Genomic DNA, 20166 nt, shown 5'->3' with positions numbered 1-20166 from the left:
CGGATAACCCCCTTAATGTTTCAAAATCCAAATCCGAACTTGGGTTTGTGGCTCATTAACAAACCCGAGTTTGGATTTTGAAACATTAATGTATGCGCAGAAACTAACTGTAAAGAAGTCTTGTGTTACTGGTGGCGATAAGTAGATTGCCTCAGCAGAGCCAATACATTGTAAGGCTGTACAGAGCGCAAATTATTAACAAAGTTTTGGAACTAATCAGGTTTGGACTGCTCTTCTTCAGTTCGGACAGTTTGAGCTTCGCTCAACCCTAATCACAACAGTGGGATAATGTGCACAATGATGTCACAATACAGGGATTATGCTTACAGTGATGTCAGTACGGTGGGATAATGTGCAGTGATGTCACAATACAGAGATAATGCTCACAGTGATGTCACTACGGTTGGATAATGTGCAGTGATGTCACTACGGTGGGATAGTGTGCAGTGATGTCACAATACAGGGATAATGCTCACAGTGATGTCACTACGGTGGGATAATGTGCAGTGATGTCACAATACAGAGATAATGCTCACAGTGATGTCACTACGGTGGTATAATGTGCAGTGCTGTCACAGTACAGGGATATTGCTCACAGTGATGTTACTACAGTGGGATAATGTGCAGTGATGTCACAGTACAGGGATAATGCTCACAGTGATCATGGCCGGTTCTAGGTGAAATGGGGCCCTGGGGCGAAAAACAATAAGGCCCCCGCCCCATGACACTTGATGACTTTTACAGAAGAAACTGTATATTGTGGGGCACAGTGTTTGCTATTTCATATGAAAACTTACAATTACTTGGCTTGGCCCTTGGGGATCTCGGACGCCACTTCCACACTTTGGCCGGGGGCTCGGCGGAGCTGATGTTGTGCTTTATCCTAATGAGAAGGATTTCATAATAAGGATTTGGAGAAGGGGTAGAGGAATAGCAGAGCAGGGAGAGGCTGGTGCTGCTACTAGGGGGCTCATACCATGGGGGAGTAATAAAGCCCACCATAATGCCCCCCAGTAGAAATAATTATCCTTTTAATAGACAGTGCAAAAAAAAAAATACCCCCTTGTAATGCCCCCAGTTGAGCTAATGTCCTCATAATGTGCCAGTACAAAATACCCCTATATAGTGCCCCTAGTAAATGCCTCCATAGTGCTTCTCTCCCCCTCCCTCCTAGTGCCCCCCATAATGTACCAGTATAAAATGCCCCATATATAGTGCCCCAGTAGATGCCCTCAGTGTCCCCTATAATTTTTAAGTATAAAATACCCCTTCTCAGTGCCCCCGTAGATGGACCCCATAGTACTCCTCTCCCACCTTCCCCATAGTACCCACCATAATGTGTCCCAGTATGCCCCTATACAGAGCCTCCATATAAAATAACCGTTCTTTGTGTCCTCAGTAGATCCCCCTATAGTGCCCATCAATAATGTGCCAGTAAAAAGTGCCCCCATAGATGTCCCCCAATAATGTACCAGTAGCCAGAGCCCCCCTCCCATCATGTGCCAGTAGCCTGAGGAAAGGGTAGGACAGAGGTATCCTGGAAAGGACAGAGGTGTCTGAAGCAGATAGAGATGTACTGGAGAGGACAGCAGTGTTTGGAGAGGACAGATGTGTCCTGGAGAAGACAGAGGTGTGAGGAGAGGACAGAGGTGTTTGGAGAGGAGAGGACAGAGTTGTCCTGGAGAGGAGAGGACAGAGTTGTCCTGGAGAGGAGAGGACAGAGGTGCCCTGGAGAGGAGAGGACAGAGGTGCCCTGGAGAGGAGAGGACAGAGGTGCCCTGGAGAGGAGAGGACAGAGGTGCCCTGGAGAGGAGAGGACAGAGGTGCCCTGGAGAGGAGAGGACAGAGGTGCCCTGGAGAGGAGAGGACAGAGGTGCCCTGGCGAGGAGAGGACAGAGGTGCCCTGGCGAGGAGAGGACAGAGGTGCCCTGGCGAGGAGAGGACAGAGGTGCCCTGGCGAGGAGAGGACAGAGGTGCCCTGGCGAGGAGAGGACAGAGGTGCCCTGGCGAGGAGAGGACAGAGGTGCCCTGGCGAGGAGAGGACAGAGGTGCCCTGGCGAGGAGAGGACAGAGGTTTCCTAGAGGGATTAGAGGTGCCCTGGAGAGGAGAGGACAGAAGTGTCCTGGAGAGGACAGAGGTGTTTTGAGAGTAGAGCAGTCCTGGAGAGGACAGTGGTGTCTTGGAGAGCAGTCCTGGAGAGGACAGTGGTGTCCTGGAGAGGAGAGGACAGAGGTGTCCTGGAGAGGAGAGGACAGAGGTGTCCTGGAGAGGAGAGGACAGAGGTGTCCTGGAGAGGAGAGGACAGAGGTGTCCTGGAGAGGAGAGGACAGAGGTGTCCTGGAGAGGAGAGGACAGAGGTGTCCTGGAGAGGAGAGGACAGAGGTGTCTGGAGAGGAGAGCAGTCCTGGAGAGGACAGTGGTGTCTGTAGAGGACAGTGGTGATTGGAAAGGAGAGGACAGAGGTGTCCTGGAGGGGATAGAGGTGTCCTGGAGAGGAGAGGACAGAGGTGTCCTGGAGAGGAGAGGACAGAGGTGTCCTGGAGAGGAAAGGACAGAGGTGTCCTGGAGAGGAGAGGACAGAGGTGTCCTGGAGAGGACAGAGGTGTCCTGGAGAGGAGAGGACAGAGGTGTCCTGGAGAGGAGAGGACAGAGGTGTCCTGGAGAGGAGAGGACAGAGGTGTCCTGGAGAGGAGAGGACAGAGGTGTCCTGGAGAGGAGAGGACAGAGGTGTCCTGGAGAGGAGAGGACAGAGGTGTTTTGAGAGGAGAGCAGTCCTGGAGAGGACAGTGGTGTCTTGGAGAGCAGTCCTGGAGAGGACAGAGGTGTCCTGGAGAGGAGAGGACAGAGGTGTCCTGGAGAGGAGAGGACAGAGGAGTCCTGGAGAGGAGAGGACAGAGGAGTCCTGGAGAGGAGAGAGGAGTCCTGGAGAGGAGAGGACAGAGGAGTCCTGGAGAGGAGAGGACAGAGGAGTCCTGGAGAGGAGAGGACAGAGGAGTCCTGGAGAGGAGAGGACAGAGGAGTCCTGGAGAGGAGAGGACAGAGGAGTCCTGGAGAGGAGAGGACAGAGGAGTCCTGGAGAGGAGAGGACAGAGGAGTCCTGGAGAGGAGAGGACAGAGGAGTCCTGGAGAGGAGAGGACAGAGGAGTCCTGGAGAGGAGAGGACAGAGGTGTCCTGGAGAGGAGAGGACAGAGGTGTCCTGGAGAGGAGAGGACAGAGGTGTCTGGAGAGGAGAGGACAGAGGTGTCCTGGAGAGGAGAGGACAGAGGTGTCCTGGAGAGGAGAGGACAGAGGTGTCCTGGAGAGGAGAGGACAGAGGTGTCCTGGAGAGGAGAGGACAGAGGTGTCCTGGAGAGGAGAGGACAGAGGTGTCCTGGAGAGGAGAGGACAGAGGTGTCCTGGAGAGGAGAGGACAGAGGTGTCCTGGAGAGGAGAGGACAGAGGTGTCCTGGAGAGGAGAGGACAGAGGTGTCCTGGAGAGGAGAGGACAGAGGTGTCCTGGAGAGGAGAGGACAGAGGTGTCCTGGAGAGGAGAGGACAGAGGTGTCCTGGAGAGGAGAGGACAGAGGTGTCCTGGAGAGGAGAGGACAGAGGTGTCCTGGAGAGGAGAGGACAGAGGTGTCCTGGAGAGGAGAGGACAGAGGTGTCCTGGAGAGGAGAGGACAGAGGTGTCCTGGAGAGGAGAGGACAGAGGTGTCCTGGAGAGGAGAGGACAGAGGTGTCCTGGAGAGGAGAGGACAGAGGTGTCCTGGAGAGGAGAGGACAGAGGAGTCCTGGAGAGGACAGAGGTGTCCTGGAGAGGAGAGGACAGAGGAGTCCTGGAGAGGAGAGGACAGAGGGGTCCTGGAGAGGAGAGGACAGAGGGGTCCTGGAGAGGAGAGGACAGAGGGGTCCTGGAGAGGAGAGGACAGAGGGGTCCTGGAGAGGACAGAGGTGTCCTGGAGAGGAGAGGACAGAGGTGTTTTGAGAGGAGAGCAGTCCTGGAGAGGACAGTGGTGTCTTGGAGAGCAGTCCTGGAGAGGACAGTGGTGTCCTGGAGAGGAGAGGACAGTGGTGTCCTGGAGAGGAGAGGACAGTGGTGTCCTGGAGAGGAGAGGACAGTGGTGTCCTGGAGAGGAGAGGACAGTGGTGTCCTGGAGAGGAGAGGACAGTGGTGTCCTGGAGAGGAGAGGACAGTGGTGTCCTGGAGAGGAGAGGACAGTGGTGTCCTGGAGAGGAGAGGACAGTGGTGTCCTGGAGAGGAGAGGACAGTGGTGTCCTGGAGAGGAGAGGACAGTGGTGTCCTGGAGAGGAGAGGACAGTGGTGTCCTGGAGAGGAGAGGACAGTGGTGTCCTGGAGAGGAGAGGACAGAGGTGTCCTGGAGAGGAGAGGACAGAGGTGTCCTGGAGAGGAGAGGACAGAGGTGTCCTGGAGAGGAGAGGACAGAGGTGTCCTGGAGAGGAGAGGACAGAGGTGTCCTGGAGAGGAGAGGACAGAGGTGTCCTGGAGAGGAGAGGACAGAGGTGTCTGGAGCAGGCAGAGGTGTCTGGAGAGGAGAGGGCAGAGGTGTCCTGAAGAGGACAGAGGTGTCCTGGAGAGGAGAGGACAGAGGAGTCCTGGAGAGGAGAGGACAGAGGGGTCCTGGAGAGGAGAGGACAGAGGGGTCCTGGAGAGGAGAGGACAGAGGGGTCCTGGAGAGGAGAGGACAGAGGGGTCCTGGAGAGGACAGAGGTGTCCTGGAGAGGAGAGGACAGAGGTGTTTTGAGAGGAGAGCAGTCCTGGAGAGGACAGTGGTGTCTTGGAGAGCAGTCCTGGAGAGGACAGTGGTGTCCTGGAGAGGAGAGGACAGTGGTGTCCTGGAGAGGAGAGGACAGTGGTGTCCTGGAGAGGAGAGGACAGTGGTGTCCTGGAGAGGAGAGGACAGTGGTGTCCTGGAGAGGAGAGGACAGTGGTGTCCTGGAGAGGAGAGGACAGTGGTGTCCTGGAGAGGAGAGGACAGTGGTGTCCTGGAGAGGAGAGGACAGTGGTGTCCTGGAGAGGAGAGGACAGTGGTGTCCTGGAGAGGAGGACAGTGGTGTCCTGGAGAGGAGAGGACAGTGGTGTCCTGGAGAGGAGAGGACAGAGGTGTCCTGGAGAGGAGAGGACAGAGGTGTCCTGGAGAGGAGAGGACAGAGGTGTCTGGAGCAGACAGAGGTGTCTGGAGCAGGCAGAGGTGTCCTGGAGAGGAGAGGACAGAGGTGTTTTGAGAGGAGAGCAGTCCTGGAGAGGACAGTGGTGTCTTGGAGAGCAGTCCTGGAGAGGACAGTGGTGTCCTGGAGAGGAGAGGACAGTGGTGTCCTGGAGAGGACAGAGGTGTCCTGGAGAGGAGAGGACAGAGGAGTCCTGGAGAGGAGAGGACAGAGGGGTCCTGGAGAGGAGAGGACAGAGGGGTCCTGGAGAGGAGAGGACAGAGGGGTCCTGGAGAGGAGAGGACAGAGGGGTCCTGGAGAGGACAGAGGTGTCCTGGAGAGGAGAGGACAGAGGTGTTTTGAGAGGAGAGCAGTCCTGGAGAGGACAGTGGTGTCTTGGAGAGCAGTCCTGGAGAGGACAGTGGTGTCCTGGAGAGGAGAGGACAGTGGTGTCCTGGAGAGGAGAGGACAGTGGTGTCCTGGAGAGGAGAGGACAGTGGTGTCCTGGAGAGGAGAGGACAGTGGTGTCCTGGAGAGGAGAGGACAGTGGTGTCCTGGAGAGGAGAGGACAGTGGTGTCCTGGAGAGGAGAGGACAGTGGTGTCCTGGAGAGGAGAGGACAGTGGTGTCCTGGAGAGGAGAGGACAGTGGTGTCCTGGAGAGGAGAGGACAGTGGTGTCCTGGAGAGGAGAGGACAGTGGTGTCCTGGAGAGGAGAGGACAGAGGTGTCCTGGAGAGGAGAGGACAGAGGTGTCCTGGAGAGGAGAGGACAGAGGTGTCTGGAGCAGACAGAGGTGTCTGGAGCAGGCAGAGGTGTCCTGGAGAGGAGAGGACAGAGGTGTTTTGAGAGGAGAGCAGTCCTGGAGAGGACAGTGGTGTCTTGGAGAGCAGTCCTGGAGAGGACAGTGGTGTCCTGGAGAGGAGAGGACAGTGGTGTCCTGGAGAGGAGAGGACAGTGGTGTCCTGGAGAGGAGAGGACAGTGGTGTCCTGGAAAGGAGAGGACAGTGGTGTCCTGGAGAGGAGAGGACAGTGGTGTCCTGGAGAGGAGAGGACAGTGGTGTCCTGGAGAGGAGAGGACAGTGGTGTCCTGGAGAGGAGAGGACAGTGGTGTCCTGGAGAGGAGAGGACAGTGGTGTCCTGGAGAGGAGAGGACAGTGGTGTCCTGGAGAGGAGAGGACAGTGGTGTCCTGGAGAGGAGAGGACAGTGGTGTCCTGGAGAGGAGAGGACAGTGGTGTCCTGGAGAGGAGAGGACAGAGGTGTCCTGGAGAGGAGAGGACAGAGGTGTCCTGGAGAGGAGAGGACAGAGGTGTCCTGGAGAGGAGAGGACAGAGGTGTCCTGGAGAGGAGAGGACAGAGGTGTCCTGGAGAGGAGAGGACAGAGGTGTCCTGGAGAGGAGAGGACAGAGGTGTCTGGAGCAGGCAGAGGTGTCTGGAGAGGAGAGGGCAGAGGTGTCCTGAAGAGGACAGAGGTGTCTGGAGAGGAGAGGACAGAGGTGTCTGGAGAGGAGAGGACAGAGGTGTCTGGAGAGGAGAGGACAGAGGTGTCTGGAGAGCACAGAGAAGTCCTAGAGAAGAGGACAAAGGTGTCGTGTAGAGGCGAGGACAGAAGTGTTCTGTAGAGACGAGGACAGAGATGTCCTGAAGAGACGAGGACAGAGATGTCATGAAGAGGAGAGGACAGAAGTGTGAGGAGGGGACAGTGGTGTCCTGGAGAGGAGAGGACAGTGGTGTCCTGGAGAGGAGGGGACAGTGGTGTCCTGGAGAGGAGAGGACAGTGGTGTCCTGGCAGCAGTTTATTCCCTTCACTATTGAAAGCACATGCATACTTGGCCAAACTGGGAGTGTATGTGTATTATATTGCTACATGCAGAATCGCGGAAACCTTATGGACCCTGTTAGGGTCCATTCACATGTCCGTAAGTGTTTTGCGGATCCGCAAAACACAGACACCTGCAATGTGCGATCCGCAATTTGCGGACCGCACATCACAGACACTATAATAGAAAATGCCTTTTCTGGTTCGCAATTGCGGACAAGAATAGAACATGTTCTATTTTTTTCAGGAACGAAATTGCAGATCCCGAAAAAACGGATGCGGATCCCGAAAATGTGGATGCGGATCCAGATAATGTGGATTTGCATCCGTTCCAGCCCCATTGAAAGTGAATGGGTCCGCAAATTGCGGAATGAATGCGGACCCAAATTACGGACGTGTGAATGGACCCTTATAGTCAGTGGAATTTTCCGGATTTTCTCTCCATATTTCCTATATCAGATGTGAATTGTGTATTATCTGTGGATTTTACTGCTCTAATGACGTTCTTCCCAGGATCTCCTGATCTCTGCACCCATCCCAGATTATTACAATGACCTTATCTCTTATCTTCTGTTCTAAGAGACCAAAGAACGTGTCGCTGAATGGGCCAGCGCCTGGGCGAGAGCAGCTGCACCCGGGCGGGGAAGTCACTGAGGTCGGCTGTAGCACAGGAGAGGGTAACCATCAGTTGGAGGTAGTCTGTGACCCCCCCCCCTTCTCTCTGCCTTTCCACCATGCTTTAGGCCACCTGCACACGGATGCGGGTGAACGCACACAAGATCCGACTAGATTTATGTGCTTATCTGCAGCTTATCTGCTCCAAAATCCGCAAGGTATAACTGAAGTTTTTGGTGCGGATTTGATGCTGTTTTGTCGCAGATCTCAATCTTCATTGAAAAAGGGTGAAATCCGCCACTAAAACCGTAAAAATAACTGACATGCTTCGGATTTGGAAACCCACATGGCCGGTCAATTTCTGCACCGAAAAAATCCATGAAGTGTCCATGAGATTAGTGTAATCTTATACGCTTTGCTAGTACCGTAATACGCTGCGGTTTTTCCGCATGGGAATCTGCACGGAAAAACTGCACGTATTCCGCGACATGTGCAGGCGGCCTTCCACTGCCTTCACCATAGACGAGACCGAGTCCTGCCGAGTGTTTGTCTCCCCCAGTTCGGGTACTTTGGGATTATCCGGGATCTCTGGGAGCTATTTTCAGATGTAGGATTATGTGCGATTATTTGGTGTTATTGATGCTTTTGAGGCAGCGCTTAGCGTCATACAGGAGAGATTGGAGCAGCGTTCAGCATCTGCTGGATTATTTATATCCAGTAATAGTATGAAGCATAAGCCCCTTCCTAAAAAATGAGGATGTCATGGGGCCACCCACCGTATCTCAGCTCTGCCAGGTCGGGATCCTCCATGACATTGCCTCTCAGTCTGTCCTTATGTTCAGGACGTTGTCCGCCATCGCCTCACATAACGGGGGTGTCCAGGATTAGAGACGTTTCCTCCAGAAATGGCTCCACACCAGTCCATGGGTTGTGTCTGGTACTGCAGCTCTGCTCCATTGAAGTACATAGGGTTGAGCTGCAGTACCACACACAGCCTGTGGACAGCTGTGGTGCTGTTTTGGGAAGAAGGCAGCCATGTGTTGCGGAGCCAGGACAGCCCCTTGTAAAGGTATTTTGTGCCAGTAATCAATGCTCCAGTTCCCACCACCAGTCTGTGCCCGGTGCTGAGATGTGTTTTCCCACAATGAGGTTGCGGCTATCAGTGACATCACTGGGACCAAATGACTGCGCAGGGACCGCCGATTGGCTGCCATAGTCACATGATGTCATTGTACATCACAGAGGACTGGAGGGGTTGATTATTGTCATAAGATTATAAGATGATGGCGGTCAGTGAGGGGCTGTATACGGTGATGACGGTCAGTGAGGGGCTGTATACGGTGATGGCGGACAGTGAGGGGGTGTATACGGTGGTGGCGGTCAGTTAGGGGCTGTGTACGGTGATGGCGGTCAGTGAGGGGCTGTATACGGTGATGGCGGTCAGTGAGGGGCTGTATACGTTGATGGAGGTCAGTGAGGGGCTGTGTATGGTGATGGCGGTCAGTGAAGGACTGTATACGGTGATGGAGGTCAGTGAGGGGCTGTATACGGTGATGGAGGTCAGTGAGGGGCTGTATACGGTGATGGAGATCAGTGAGGGGCTGTATACGGTGATGACGGTCAGTGAGGGGCTGTATACGTTGATGGAGGTCAGTGAGGGGCTGTGTATGGTGATGGCGGTCAGTGAGGGGCTGTATACGGTGATGGAGATCAGTGAGGGGCTGTATACGGTGATGGCGGTCAGTGAGGGACTGTATACGGTGATGGAGGTCAGTGAGGGGCTGTGTACGGTGATGGCGGTCAGTGAGGGGCTGTATACGGTGATGGCGGTCAGTAAGGGGCTGTGTATACGGTGATGGCGGTCAGTGAGGGGCTGTATACGGTGATGGAGGTCAGTGAGGGGCTGTATACGGTGATGGAGATCAGTGAGGGGCTGTATACGGTGATGGCGGTCAGTGAGGGACTGTATACGGTGATGGAGGTCAGTGAGGGGCTGTGTACGGTGATGGCGGTCAGTGAGGGGCTGTATACGGTGATGGAGATCAGTGAGGGGCTGTATACGGTGATGGCAGTCAGTGAGGGGCTGTATACGGTGATGGCAGTCAGTGAGGGGCTGTATACGGTGATGGCAGTCAGTGAGGGGCTGTATACGGTGATGGCGGTCAGTGAGGGGCTGTATACGGTGATGGCGGTCAGTGAGGGGCTGTATACGGTGATGGCGGTCAGTGAGGGGCTGTGTATGGTGATGACGGTCAGTGAAGGACTGTATACGGTGATGGAGGTCAGTGAGGGGCTGTATACGGTGATGGAGGTCAGTGAGGGGCTGTATACGGTGATGGAGGTCAGTGAGGGGCTGTATACGGTGATGGAGGTGAGTGAGGGGCTGTATACGGTGATGGCAGTCAGTGAGGGGCTGTATACGGTGATGGAGGTCAGTGAGGGGCTGTATACGGTGATGGAGGTCAGTGAGGAGCTGTGTTTACGGTGATGGCGGTCAGTGAGGAGCTGTATACGGTGATGGCGGTCAGTGAGGGGCTGTGTACGGTGATGGCGGTCAGTGAGGGGCTGTATACGGTGATGGAGGTGAGTGAGGGGCTGTATACGGTGATGGCGGTCAGTGAGGGGCTGTATACGGTGATGGCGGACAGTGAGGGGCCGGATTGGAAGCTGTTGTCTGTGAGGGGCCGGATCGGAGCCTGCCGTCTGTGAGGGGCCGGATCGGAGCCTGCCGTCTGTGAGGGGCCGGATCGGAGCCTGCCGTCTGTGAGGGGCCGGATCGGAGCCCGCCGTCTGTGAGGGGCCGGATCGGAGCCCGCCGTCTGTGAGGGGCCGGATCGGAGCCCGCCGTCTGTGAGGGGCCGGATCGGAGCCCGCCGTCTGTGAGGGGCCGGATCGGAGCCCGCCGTCTGTGAGGGGCCGGATTGGAGCCCGCCGTCTGTGAGGGGCCGGATCGGAGCCCGCCGTCTGTGAGGGGCCGGATCGGAGCCCGCCGTCTGTGAGGGGCCGGATCGGAGCCCGCCGTCTGTGAGGGGCCGGATCGGAGCCCGCCGTCTGTGAGGGGCCGGATCGGAGCCAGCCGTCTGTGAGGGGCCGGATCGGAGCCAGCCGTCTGTGAGGGGCCGGATCGGAGCCAGCCGTCTGTGAGGGGCCGGATCGGAGCCAGCCGTCTGTGAGGGGCCGGATCGGAGCCCGCCGTCTGTGAGGGGCCGGATCGGAGCCCGCCGTCTGTGAGGGGCCGGATCGGAGCCCGCCGTCTGTGAGGGGCCGGATCGGAGCCCGCCGTCTGTGAGGGGCCGGATTGGAGCCCGCCGTCTGTGAGGGGCCGGATCGGAGCCCGCCGTCTGTGAGGGGCCGGATCGGAGCCCGCCGTCTGTGAGGGGCCGGATCGGAGCCAGCCGTCTGTGAGGGGCCGGATCGGAGCCAGCCGTCTGTGAGGGGCCGGATCGGAGCCAGCCGTCTGTGAGGGGCCGGATCGGAGCCCGCCGTCTGTGAGGGGCCGGATCGGAGCCCGCCGTCTGTGAGGGGCCGGATCGGAGCCCGCCGTCTGTGAGGGGCCGGATCGGAGCCCGCCGTCTGTGCGGCTCCGGGAGGACTCTCACACTTTCTGCTCACTTTATCACCCTGTGACTTGCAGTAAAATCCCCAGATAATCGACATTCCTGCGGCGGCCGAGCAGATTATGTTCAGGAATATCACGTGAGACCCTTATAATCCCAGCCGAGGTCTCCCCCTCGGTTTATAATCTGTCACCCGGGGGACGTCCCCACATACAGCGTCCTTCAGGTGGCCCGATGCCAGGCATGTCCTCCTGAAGTCACATGAAGGTTACAGCAGTCACTCTGTCACCTCCTCTCCCTTACACTGCGTGTTCTCTCATTAGACTGCTCCCAGAAGCTCTCACCCCGGAGACTGCACTCTCTCAGATTGCATGCTCACTCTATATTGCACTCTCTCATTAGACCACATGCTCACTATATTGCACCCTCTTATTAGACTGCATGCTCACTATATTGCACTCTCAGTAGACCACATGCTCTCAATATTGTACCCTCTCATTAGACTGCACTCTCTCTATAATGCAGCCTCTCATTGGACGCGTGCTCTCTATTGCACCCCTGAGACTCGGCCTGCACTCATATGTACCATAAGACCTCATTGCTGTCTTCTGTTTTTAGACTGCTCCTGCTCGTGACAGTCCCCACCAGATGACACTCCCCAGTGTGACAGTTTGCAGCCTCCCTCTCATGAGACTGCTCCTCCCAGTCTCGGCCCTCTTGCTTCCCTCCTCCTCCTCATGCTTCTTCCTGATCTCAGCAGCACAACTTTTGCTTTATGTCACTGGAGGTGAGAGCGGTGCCCCCTGTGTGCCAGGATCTCACCCTGACCTTCATCTGAGGGGTGTCAATCCCCTGGCACTGCTGCTGCACCAGCCCCCTGACTGCCCTGCTCCGATCACTTCTACTTACTCTCCTAAAACTTTGTACTTCTGCTGCCACCAGCCCCCCCAGTCTGCTGCTGTTGCCTGTAGTGCCTCCCAGTGGGCACACCCCGACACCTGCCCGCTGATTTCCATCTCTGCTCCCAGCTGCCCCCAATCACACCCCTCCGCCACAAGACAAGGGTTCACTGCATCACCCTCCATTCGGCCTCTTCTGACTCCTCCGCTCCCATCCCATTTCGTCAGGTCCCAGGATGGACCTCTGGTGGGCTCTCCTGTACGCCATGCTCCTTCTCGGCCCCTTTCTCCTCATGCAAGTGAGCAGCACCTTCAAGTTCCACTTTAAAGTCGTTTCCTACTGCGTCTTATGCCTTACCCTGTCTGCGCTGGCGGTGCCCGTGTGCCTGCTGAGGAATGGAGGCCGGACGGTGGACAACATGAGGTGAGCCGTGGGTGGCGGTATTACCTGCTGTACGGGTGTGAACTCAGTTACAGGGGGTGATTTGTGTGGGAGGTAGAGGCAGTAGTAATATCGTCGTCAGTGGTCAGGGGAGTAATGGGTTAAACGCGCTGGTATTTCATGATGATTGGGACTCTGCAGGTGAGTGCTCTCTGTTTACGTTGTCAGGCACCCCGGCCTCGGTGTCGGAGAGCTCCCGGCCGTTACAAAGCTGACGGGCAAAGTTCCTTGCATTTTCCAGTGAAGTCGCCGTCCCCTCCCATAACAACGTGCACTGCCGCCCGCTCCTCTGACAGGTCAGGTTCAGCAGGACTCGTCTGACCCCCCACATGAAGCCCCCCGCTCCAGCGCCGGCCGTGACCACTGAGGCTACTGATCGGCTGCAGCGGTCACGTGACCAGGAATAGGACCTCACTTTAGGGGTTTGAGCCTCGGAGCTGGAAAGAAGCAGCTTTCAGAAAGTGATTTTTGGCCGGTGCCAGACTGTACAGAGACCCTGTACACAAGGGGCGTGACCGCACCCGGATGCCAATTTAGTCATACATTTCTTGTGGGAATAACAAAAGAACATCATAACACAGAATCGTCTAAAAAGATGCTCCAGATGAGCTATGATAGAGGCACCCTCCATGTGCCAGTCTCTAGAAGCTCGACGTCCTGACTGTTGTTTGCGGACCAGAATTGTCCTTTGCACGAGAAGGGTTAAATAGTGCAGCACATGTTGGTGACGGATCTGCAGATTACTGCAGAGCTGTCATTCTCTTAGAAGTCTGCCCCTTGCTGTTCCTTTGTTATTCTCCCTGGAAATTTCCTAAGGAAGTGACAAATGGGCGTTAACATTTCCTTGTCCATGGGGTGTGTCCCTGCCGAGTCTGACACTGTCCACTCAGTGCGGGATGAGGTTGTGTAGGACATTTACTGACCAAGGATATGATGACACCCATTTGTCAATTTACTGTTACATTTCCAGGAGGAATAACAGAGGAACAATAAGAGATGCTCTAGAATTGTTATTTGATGGAGATGACTAGTACTTACTGAACCAGACACACCTTGGGTGCGGACAGGTCCTCTTTAAATCCCATCTGTAATCTGCCCCAGTCTACACAGCAAAGCCGGAGAGTGAGGAGATGTCAGCCTGCTGTGTTCCCTAGTGGCCACTGTGAGAACTGCAGCGTTCTCAGAGTTTATGTGCGGGGCAGCGGACCTCTATGGGGGACCTGTCAGCATGGATGTGGCTCCCTACACGCGTGTTACACGGCTCAAGCTCCTCTACGGGGAGGAACGCAGATGGCAGAGGGGTTCCTCCTAACAGTTCGTCTGTGAGAAGGAAGCTCCAAACGATGGATGTGACTGCATCTCGTAATAATCTGCGTGCGAAGACGAGGTGGAAATAGTCACTGACTGATCCGTCAGTCCGGCGCGGTCTCTGCGGCCTCACCCCCGGGCTGCAGACCGCTATAGTTATGGGGTGACATAGAAGGATGATGATGCATCGGAGAACTTCTGACGCTTTCTTTCTAATATTCCTTGTGCTTCATTTCATCACCATTTTCCAAATATCTGCTTGCTGTCAATGACTGCACGTCTGCTATCAATGCTTCTCCCCTATCCAGAGGCCTGAGGATTAGTGTAGCATGCAGTGTTGGTGCAGAGCTGCGACCACCTCTCCATTCACTTCTGCGGGATAGTGCAGCCCCATCCGATCCGAATGCAGCGGTGGTCACTCCTCTGCCCCACCCGACCATCGGGGCCCCCCTATTGTCATTATTGCTGAGGATTGCCAGTCTACAGGGGGATCCTATGGATGAAATGCTGTGCTGCTCACACAGCTGAGGATATGTTACAGTGTATCGGTGTCAATAATCCTCTGTGAACTGATGGCAGCACAAGGCTCTCTCCTGCGCTCCAGGTTTGATTGATTGCTGTTATCTATACCGACACATTGCAACAAACCCATTAGCATTTAGGTTGGACCACAGTGAATGTTAGTGACAGATCCACCAGATAACTGATTATGAGAAGGGTAGTCCCCTGTGTGAAAAGCGCTCCATTCACTGACAGTGGACTGCTGGATCCAGCGCTCCATTTACTGACAGTGAACTGCTGGATCCAGCGCTCCATTCACTGACAGTGGACTGCTGAGCGCATCGCTCCATTCACTGACAGTGGACTGCTGGGTCCAGCGCTCCGTTCACAGACAGTGGACTGCTGGGTCCAGCGCTCCATTCACAGACCGTGGACTGCTGGGTCCGGAGCTCCATTCACAGACCGTGGACTGCTGAGTCTGACCCTTCATTCACAGACCGTGGACTCCTGGGTCCAGTGCTCCATTCACAGACCGTGGACTCCTGGGTCCAGTGCTCCATTCACAGACCGTGGACTGCTGGGTCCAGCGCTCCATTCACAGACCGTGGACTGCTGAGTCTGACACTCCATTCACAGACCGTGGACTGCTGGGTCCAGCGCTCCATTCACTGACAGTGGACTGCTGGGTCCAGTGCTCCATTCACAGACCGTGGACTGCTGGGTCCAGTGCTCCATTCACAGACCATGGACTGCTGGGTCCAGCGCTCCATTCACAGACCGTGGACTGCTGGGTCCGGCGCTCCATTCACAGACCGTGGACTGCTGGGTCCAGCGCTCCATTCACAGACCGTGGACTGCTGAGTCTGACACTCCATTCACAGACCGTGGACTGTTGGGTCCGGCGCTCCATTCACAGACCGTGGACTGCTGGGTCCAGCGCTCACTTCACTGACAGTTGACTGCTGGGTCCAGCGCTCCATTCACAGACCGTGGACTGCTGGGTCCAGCGCTCCATTCACTGACAGTGGACTGCTGGGTCCAGTGCTCCATTCACTGACAGTGGACTGCTGGGTCCAGTGCTCCATTCACTGACAGTGGACTGCTGAGTCTGACACTCCATTCACAGACCGTGGACTGCTGGGTCCAGCGCTCCATTCACTGAAAGTGGACTGCTGGGTCCAGTGCTCCATTCACTGACAGTGGACTGCTGGGTCCAGTGCTCCATTCACTGACAGTGGACTGCTGGGTCCAGTGCTCCATTCACAGACCGTGGACTGCTGGGTCCAGCGCTCCATTCACTGAAAGTGGACTGCTGGGTCCAGTGCTCCATTCACTGACAGTGGACTGCTGGGTCCAGCGCTCCATTCACAGACCGTGGACTGCTGAGTCTGACACTCCGTTAACAGACCGTGGACTGCTGGGTCCGGTGCTCCATTCACTGACAGTGGACTGCTGGGTCCGGCACTCCATTCACTGAAAGTGGACTGCTGGGTCCAGTGCTCCATTCACAGACCGTGGACTGCTGGGTCCAGTGCTCCATTCACAGACCGTGGACTGCTGAGTCTGACACTCCATTCACAGACCGTGGACTGCTGAGTCTGACACTCCATTCACAGACCGTGGACTGCTGGGTCTGGCGCTCTATTCACTGACAGTGGACTGCTGGGTCTGGCGCTCCATTCACTGACAGTGCACTGCTGGGTCCGGCGCTCCATTCACTGACAGTGCACTGCTTGGTCTGGCGCTCCATTCACTGACAGTGGACTGCTGGGTCCGGAGCTCCATTCACTGACAGTGGACTGCTGGGTCCGGTGCTCCATTCACTGACAGTGGACTGCTGGGTACGGCGCTGAGTAGAGGTCGCACATGCTCCAGGCTGTGGTGATGAGGGGGGGCCCAGCGGTCGGGCCCCGATGATGGTGCATTTATCACCTGTCCTGTAGATGGCGATATATGGTGTTTATGGGCCAACCCTCCATTAATATTAGCACTGACCGTCCTACAATGATCTGCGATGCCTGCGATCCGATGACAGGAAGTCATTGCTCTTGTGAACGCAGCTCTGGATGTGACTGGAGTATAGGGGTCTGTTCACACTGGCAGAAATTCATTGGAGCTTATTCACATAGAGCAAACATTGGTGCTGCGTGTGACGAGGCCGGGCACACACAGTCTATTTACTTCGCCAGCACATCCTGTTTATACCGGGGGAAGGGATGCTGCTGACAACCAATTATCTGATTGCCGGTGTTTGCTGTCTGGCTGCAGGTCATGTCCACACGGGGCGGTGATCGGTGACAAGTGTTCAGAGGTGCATGCGCTCGCCGATTGTCGGCCCTGATGTGAGTATCGTCTGTAGTGTGGAGACATTGTGAGGGTCATGGAGCGCGGTACAGGCCTGTGGGTGGAGCGAGGGGGCGAGAGCGCATTCTGGGAGGTCTGTCTGTGATAAGTGAGGCCATTGTGGTTCAGCAGTAGTCCTGACCAGGGACGGTCCATATTTCTCTAGTCACAATAGCGTCCTTCCCCGATTCTCCTCATAGAGCTATGGGTACAAAAACCTATGCACTCCGCGTGCTCTGGATTATGAACAGGACTGCTTGGCTAGTCCTTCTTTTGGCTGCGGGGCTACTATAAGGACGCCTATAGGGCGTTATGGTTTGATTTGGCTGGTGGGCTCCTCTCGCTGTCGGTGGGTGTTTTTGGGTCGTTAGTCCTGTTATGTGGGCTCCTCTCAGTGTCGGTGGGGGTTTTTGGGTCGTTAGTCCTGTTATGTGGGCTCCGCTCGGTGTCTGTGGGGGTTTTGGGGTCGTTAGTCCTGTTATGTGGGCTCTGCTCGTGTTGGTGGATGTTTTTGGGTCGTTAGTCCTGTTATGTGGGCTCTGCTCGTGTTGGTGGATGTTTTTGGGTCGTTAGTCCTGTTATGTGGGCTCCTCTCAGTGTCGGTGGTTTTTTTTGGGTCGTTAGTCCTGTTATGTGGGCTCCTCTCAGTGTCGGTGGGGGTTTTTGGGTCGTTAGTCCTGTTATGTGGGCTCCTCTCAGTGTCGGTGGGGGTTTTTGGGTCGTTAGTCCTGTTATGTGGGCTCCTCTCAGTGTCGGTGGTTTTTTTTGGGTCGTTAGTCCTGTTATGTGGGCTCCTCTCAGTGTCGGTGGGGGTTTTTGGGTCGTTAGTCCTGTTATGTGGGCTCCTCTCAGTGTCGGTGGGGGTTTTTGGGTCGTTAGTCCTGTTATTGGGCTCCTCTCTGTGTCGGTGGGTGTTTTTGGGTCGTTAGTCCTGTTATGTGGGCTCCTCTCAGTGTCGGTGGTTTTTTTTGGGTCGTTAGTCCTGTTATGTGGGCTCCTCTCAGTGTCGGTGGGGGTTTTTGGGTCGTTAGTCCTGTTATGTGGGCTCCGCTCGGTGTCTGTGGGTGTTTTGGGGTCGTTAGTCCTGTTATGTGGGCTCTGCTCGTGTTGGTGGATGTTTTTGAGTCGTTAGTCCTGTTATGTGGGCTCCTCTCAGTGTCGGTGGGTGTTTTTGGGTCGTTAGTCCTGTTATGTGGGCTCCGCTCGGTGTCGGTGGATGTTTTTGGGTCGTTAGTCCTGTTATGTGGGCTCCTCTAGGTGTCAGATGTTTTTGGGTCGTTAGTCCTGTTATGTGGGCTCCTCTCAGTGTCGGTGGGTGTTTTTGGGTCGTTAGTCCTGTTATGTGGGCTCTGCTCGTGTTGGTGGATGTTTTTGAGTCGTTAGTCCTGTTATGTGGGCTCCTCTCAGTGTCGGTGGGTGTTTTTGGGTCGTTAGTCCTGTTATGTGGGCTCCTCTAGGTGTCAGATGTTTTTGGGTCGTTAGTCCTGTTATGTGGGCTCCGCTCGGTGTCTGTGGGTGTTTTTGGGTCGTTGGTCCTGTTATTGGGCTCCTCTCGGTGTCGGTGGATGTTTTTGGGTCGTTGGTCCTGTTATTGGGCTCCTCTCGGTGTCGGTGGATGTTTTTGGGTCGTTAGTCCTGTTATGTGGACTCCTCTCGGTGTCAGTGGGTGTTTTTGGGTCGTTAGTCCTGTTATGTGGGCTCCGCTCGGTGTCGGTGGATGTTTTTGGGTCGTTGGTCCTGTTATTGGGCTCCTCTCGGTGTCGGTGGATGTTTTTGGGTCGTTAGTCCTGTTATGTGGGCTCCGCTCGGTGTCGGTGGGTGTTTTTGGGTCGTTGGTCCTGTTATTGGGCTCCGCTCGGTGTCGGTGGATGTTTTTGGGTCGTTGGTCCTGTTATTGGGTTCCGCTCGGTGTCGGTGGATGTTTTTGGGTCGTTGGTCCTGTTATTGGGCTCCGCTCGGTGTCGGTGGATGTTTTTGGGTCGTTGGTCCTGTTATTGGGTTCCGCTCGGTGTCGGTGGATGTTTTTGGGTCGTTGGTCCTGTTATTGGGCTCCGCTCGGTGTCGGTGGATGTTTTTGGGTCGTTGGTCCTGTTATTGGGTTCCGCTCGGTGTCGGTGGATGTTTTTGGGTTGTTAGTCCTGTTATTGGGCTCCGCTCGGTGTCATTCAGCTTCGTTGTCACAGCTGGTGCCGCCGCTTTACTCCCTGAATCTGATGGTCCAGCAGGGTGGACAGTGGGGCAGTAGTTGTACCAGGCGGACATGGACGGACATCGGGGAGCTGCTGAAGCGCGTTGCCTGTCACGTCTGATGGCAGCTTTGTTTTTTGGACTTTCCATTCATTTCTATTACTGGTGCAGCTGAGATCAGAGGATTCAGTCTTCCAGAAATTCTGATAATCCGGCACTGGTTTACAGACTGATGTCTCCACGGAGCCTTGCTGTTTACATGGGGCACCTTCTGGATATCAGGGAATTGTTAGCCATGCGATTGTCTTGTCCCACACTGATCTGCCTCGCTACTAGAGGGGACACTGTCCTGGGGGAACCTCTGCTCCCATCACAAGATCACTGACTCACTCCATGTGGTTGACTGCTAGCAAGGGTTAACGTGGTGCAGGGGAGTGGACGTTGGTGATGCCGAGCACAGGGCGCAGCGGTGACTTCAGAGGCGTCCACCAGGCTACACACCATGGGTGCAGGTCCAAGTGGACCCCGGTGTGCGCTGTTTGTCTTGGCGATGAGCGGTGCCAGTTGTGTTTGGCAGCCCCTGATCAGACGGCGGACTTTGTATTTTGATGGATTGCGATCACGTGCCCCATTGTCTCGCCATGGATCTGACAGATAATACCGGCATATGGCGCCTGATACTGCGTTATACTCCTGCAGATTCGGATCGCCGCCTTTCACCATAGTAGTATTAGGGTCTCTCCGGTGTGTGGCCTGGCACTTTAGGAGTTAATCTGGGTTCGGAAGTCCAGATCTGCTCGGATCAGCGGTCATTGTGGACGCAGATTCCAGCCCTGTATGATGGCGGTATGATTATCACAGGTGCGCTCATACCTTGCTCCACGCCTTGTTGTTACCCTCTCATGTCTTTCTATAACTACTACTCCACCCATCCTGAGCGCTCGGTGCCGCTCTACCTCATCCTGGGCCTCCTGAATATCGATCACTGGAGGTGAAGAGAGGAAGGCGATAGGAAAGGACGACGTCGTCGTACAAAGGTCTGAAGTCAAGGCTGCCGATCCAGGAATAGCTGGAGATAAGCAGCGGATTATTAATCATCTCCGCTCATCTCGCCCACGTTGTAATCAGTGGCGCTGGTCACGTGACCCCACAATCTCTGCTGGCGGCACGGCTTCCCTGCACCTTTATATCAATGAACAGGCGATGCAGAATGCACCAGGATGATGAGGGTTATCCACCCTTTCAGTCTAAACTGTGCTTCTTGTCCTGGCTGCAAGTCATTCATGAGCTGAAATACCTGCCCGACCTGGTCCTGTTCACACAGCTGCAGGCACCTCGAGGTTAACCATG

The 20166-nt window shown here is 55.5% G+C and overlaps 1 protein-coding gene across 1 annotated transcript in view; it reads left to right on the top strand.

Annotated features, from left to right (window-relative positions):
* The first annotated feature begins 11845 nt into the window (after positions 1 to 11845).
* The window catches only part of AGPAT2 (1-acylglycerol-3-phosphate O-acyltransferase 2), a 23032-nt gene continuing 14711 nt past the window's right edge, over positions 11846 to 20166 (top strand). Inside the window, exon 1 of the mRNA XM_044268768.1 lies at positions 11846 to 12459. Within this exon, the coding sequence (XP_044124703.1) occupies positions 12272 to 12459 (188 nt within the window). The 5' untranslated portion in view covers positions 11846 to 12271. The remainder of the gene's footprint in view (positions 12460 to 20166) is intronic.

Source organism: Bufo gargarizans, chromosome 9 (genome assembly GCF_014858855.1).
Source record: "Bufo gargarizans isolate SCDJY-AF-19 chromosome 9, ASM1485885v1, whole genome shotgun sequence".
NCBI lineage: Eukaryota > Metazoa > Chordata > Amphibia > Anura > Bufonidae > Bufo > Bufo gargarizans.
This window is presented reverse-complemented; position numbering and strand designations above follow the sequence as displayed.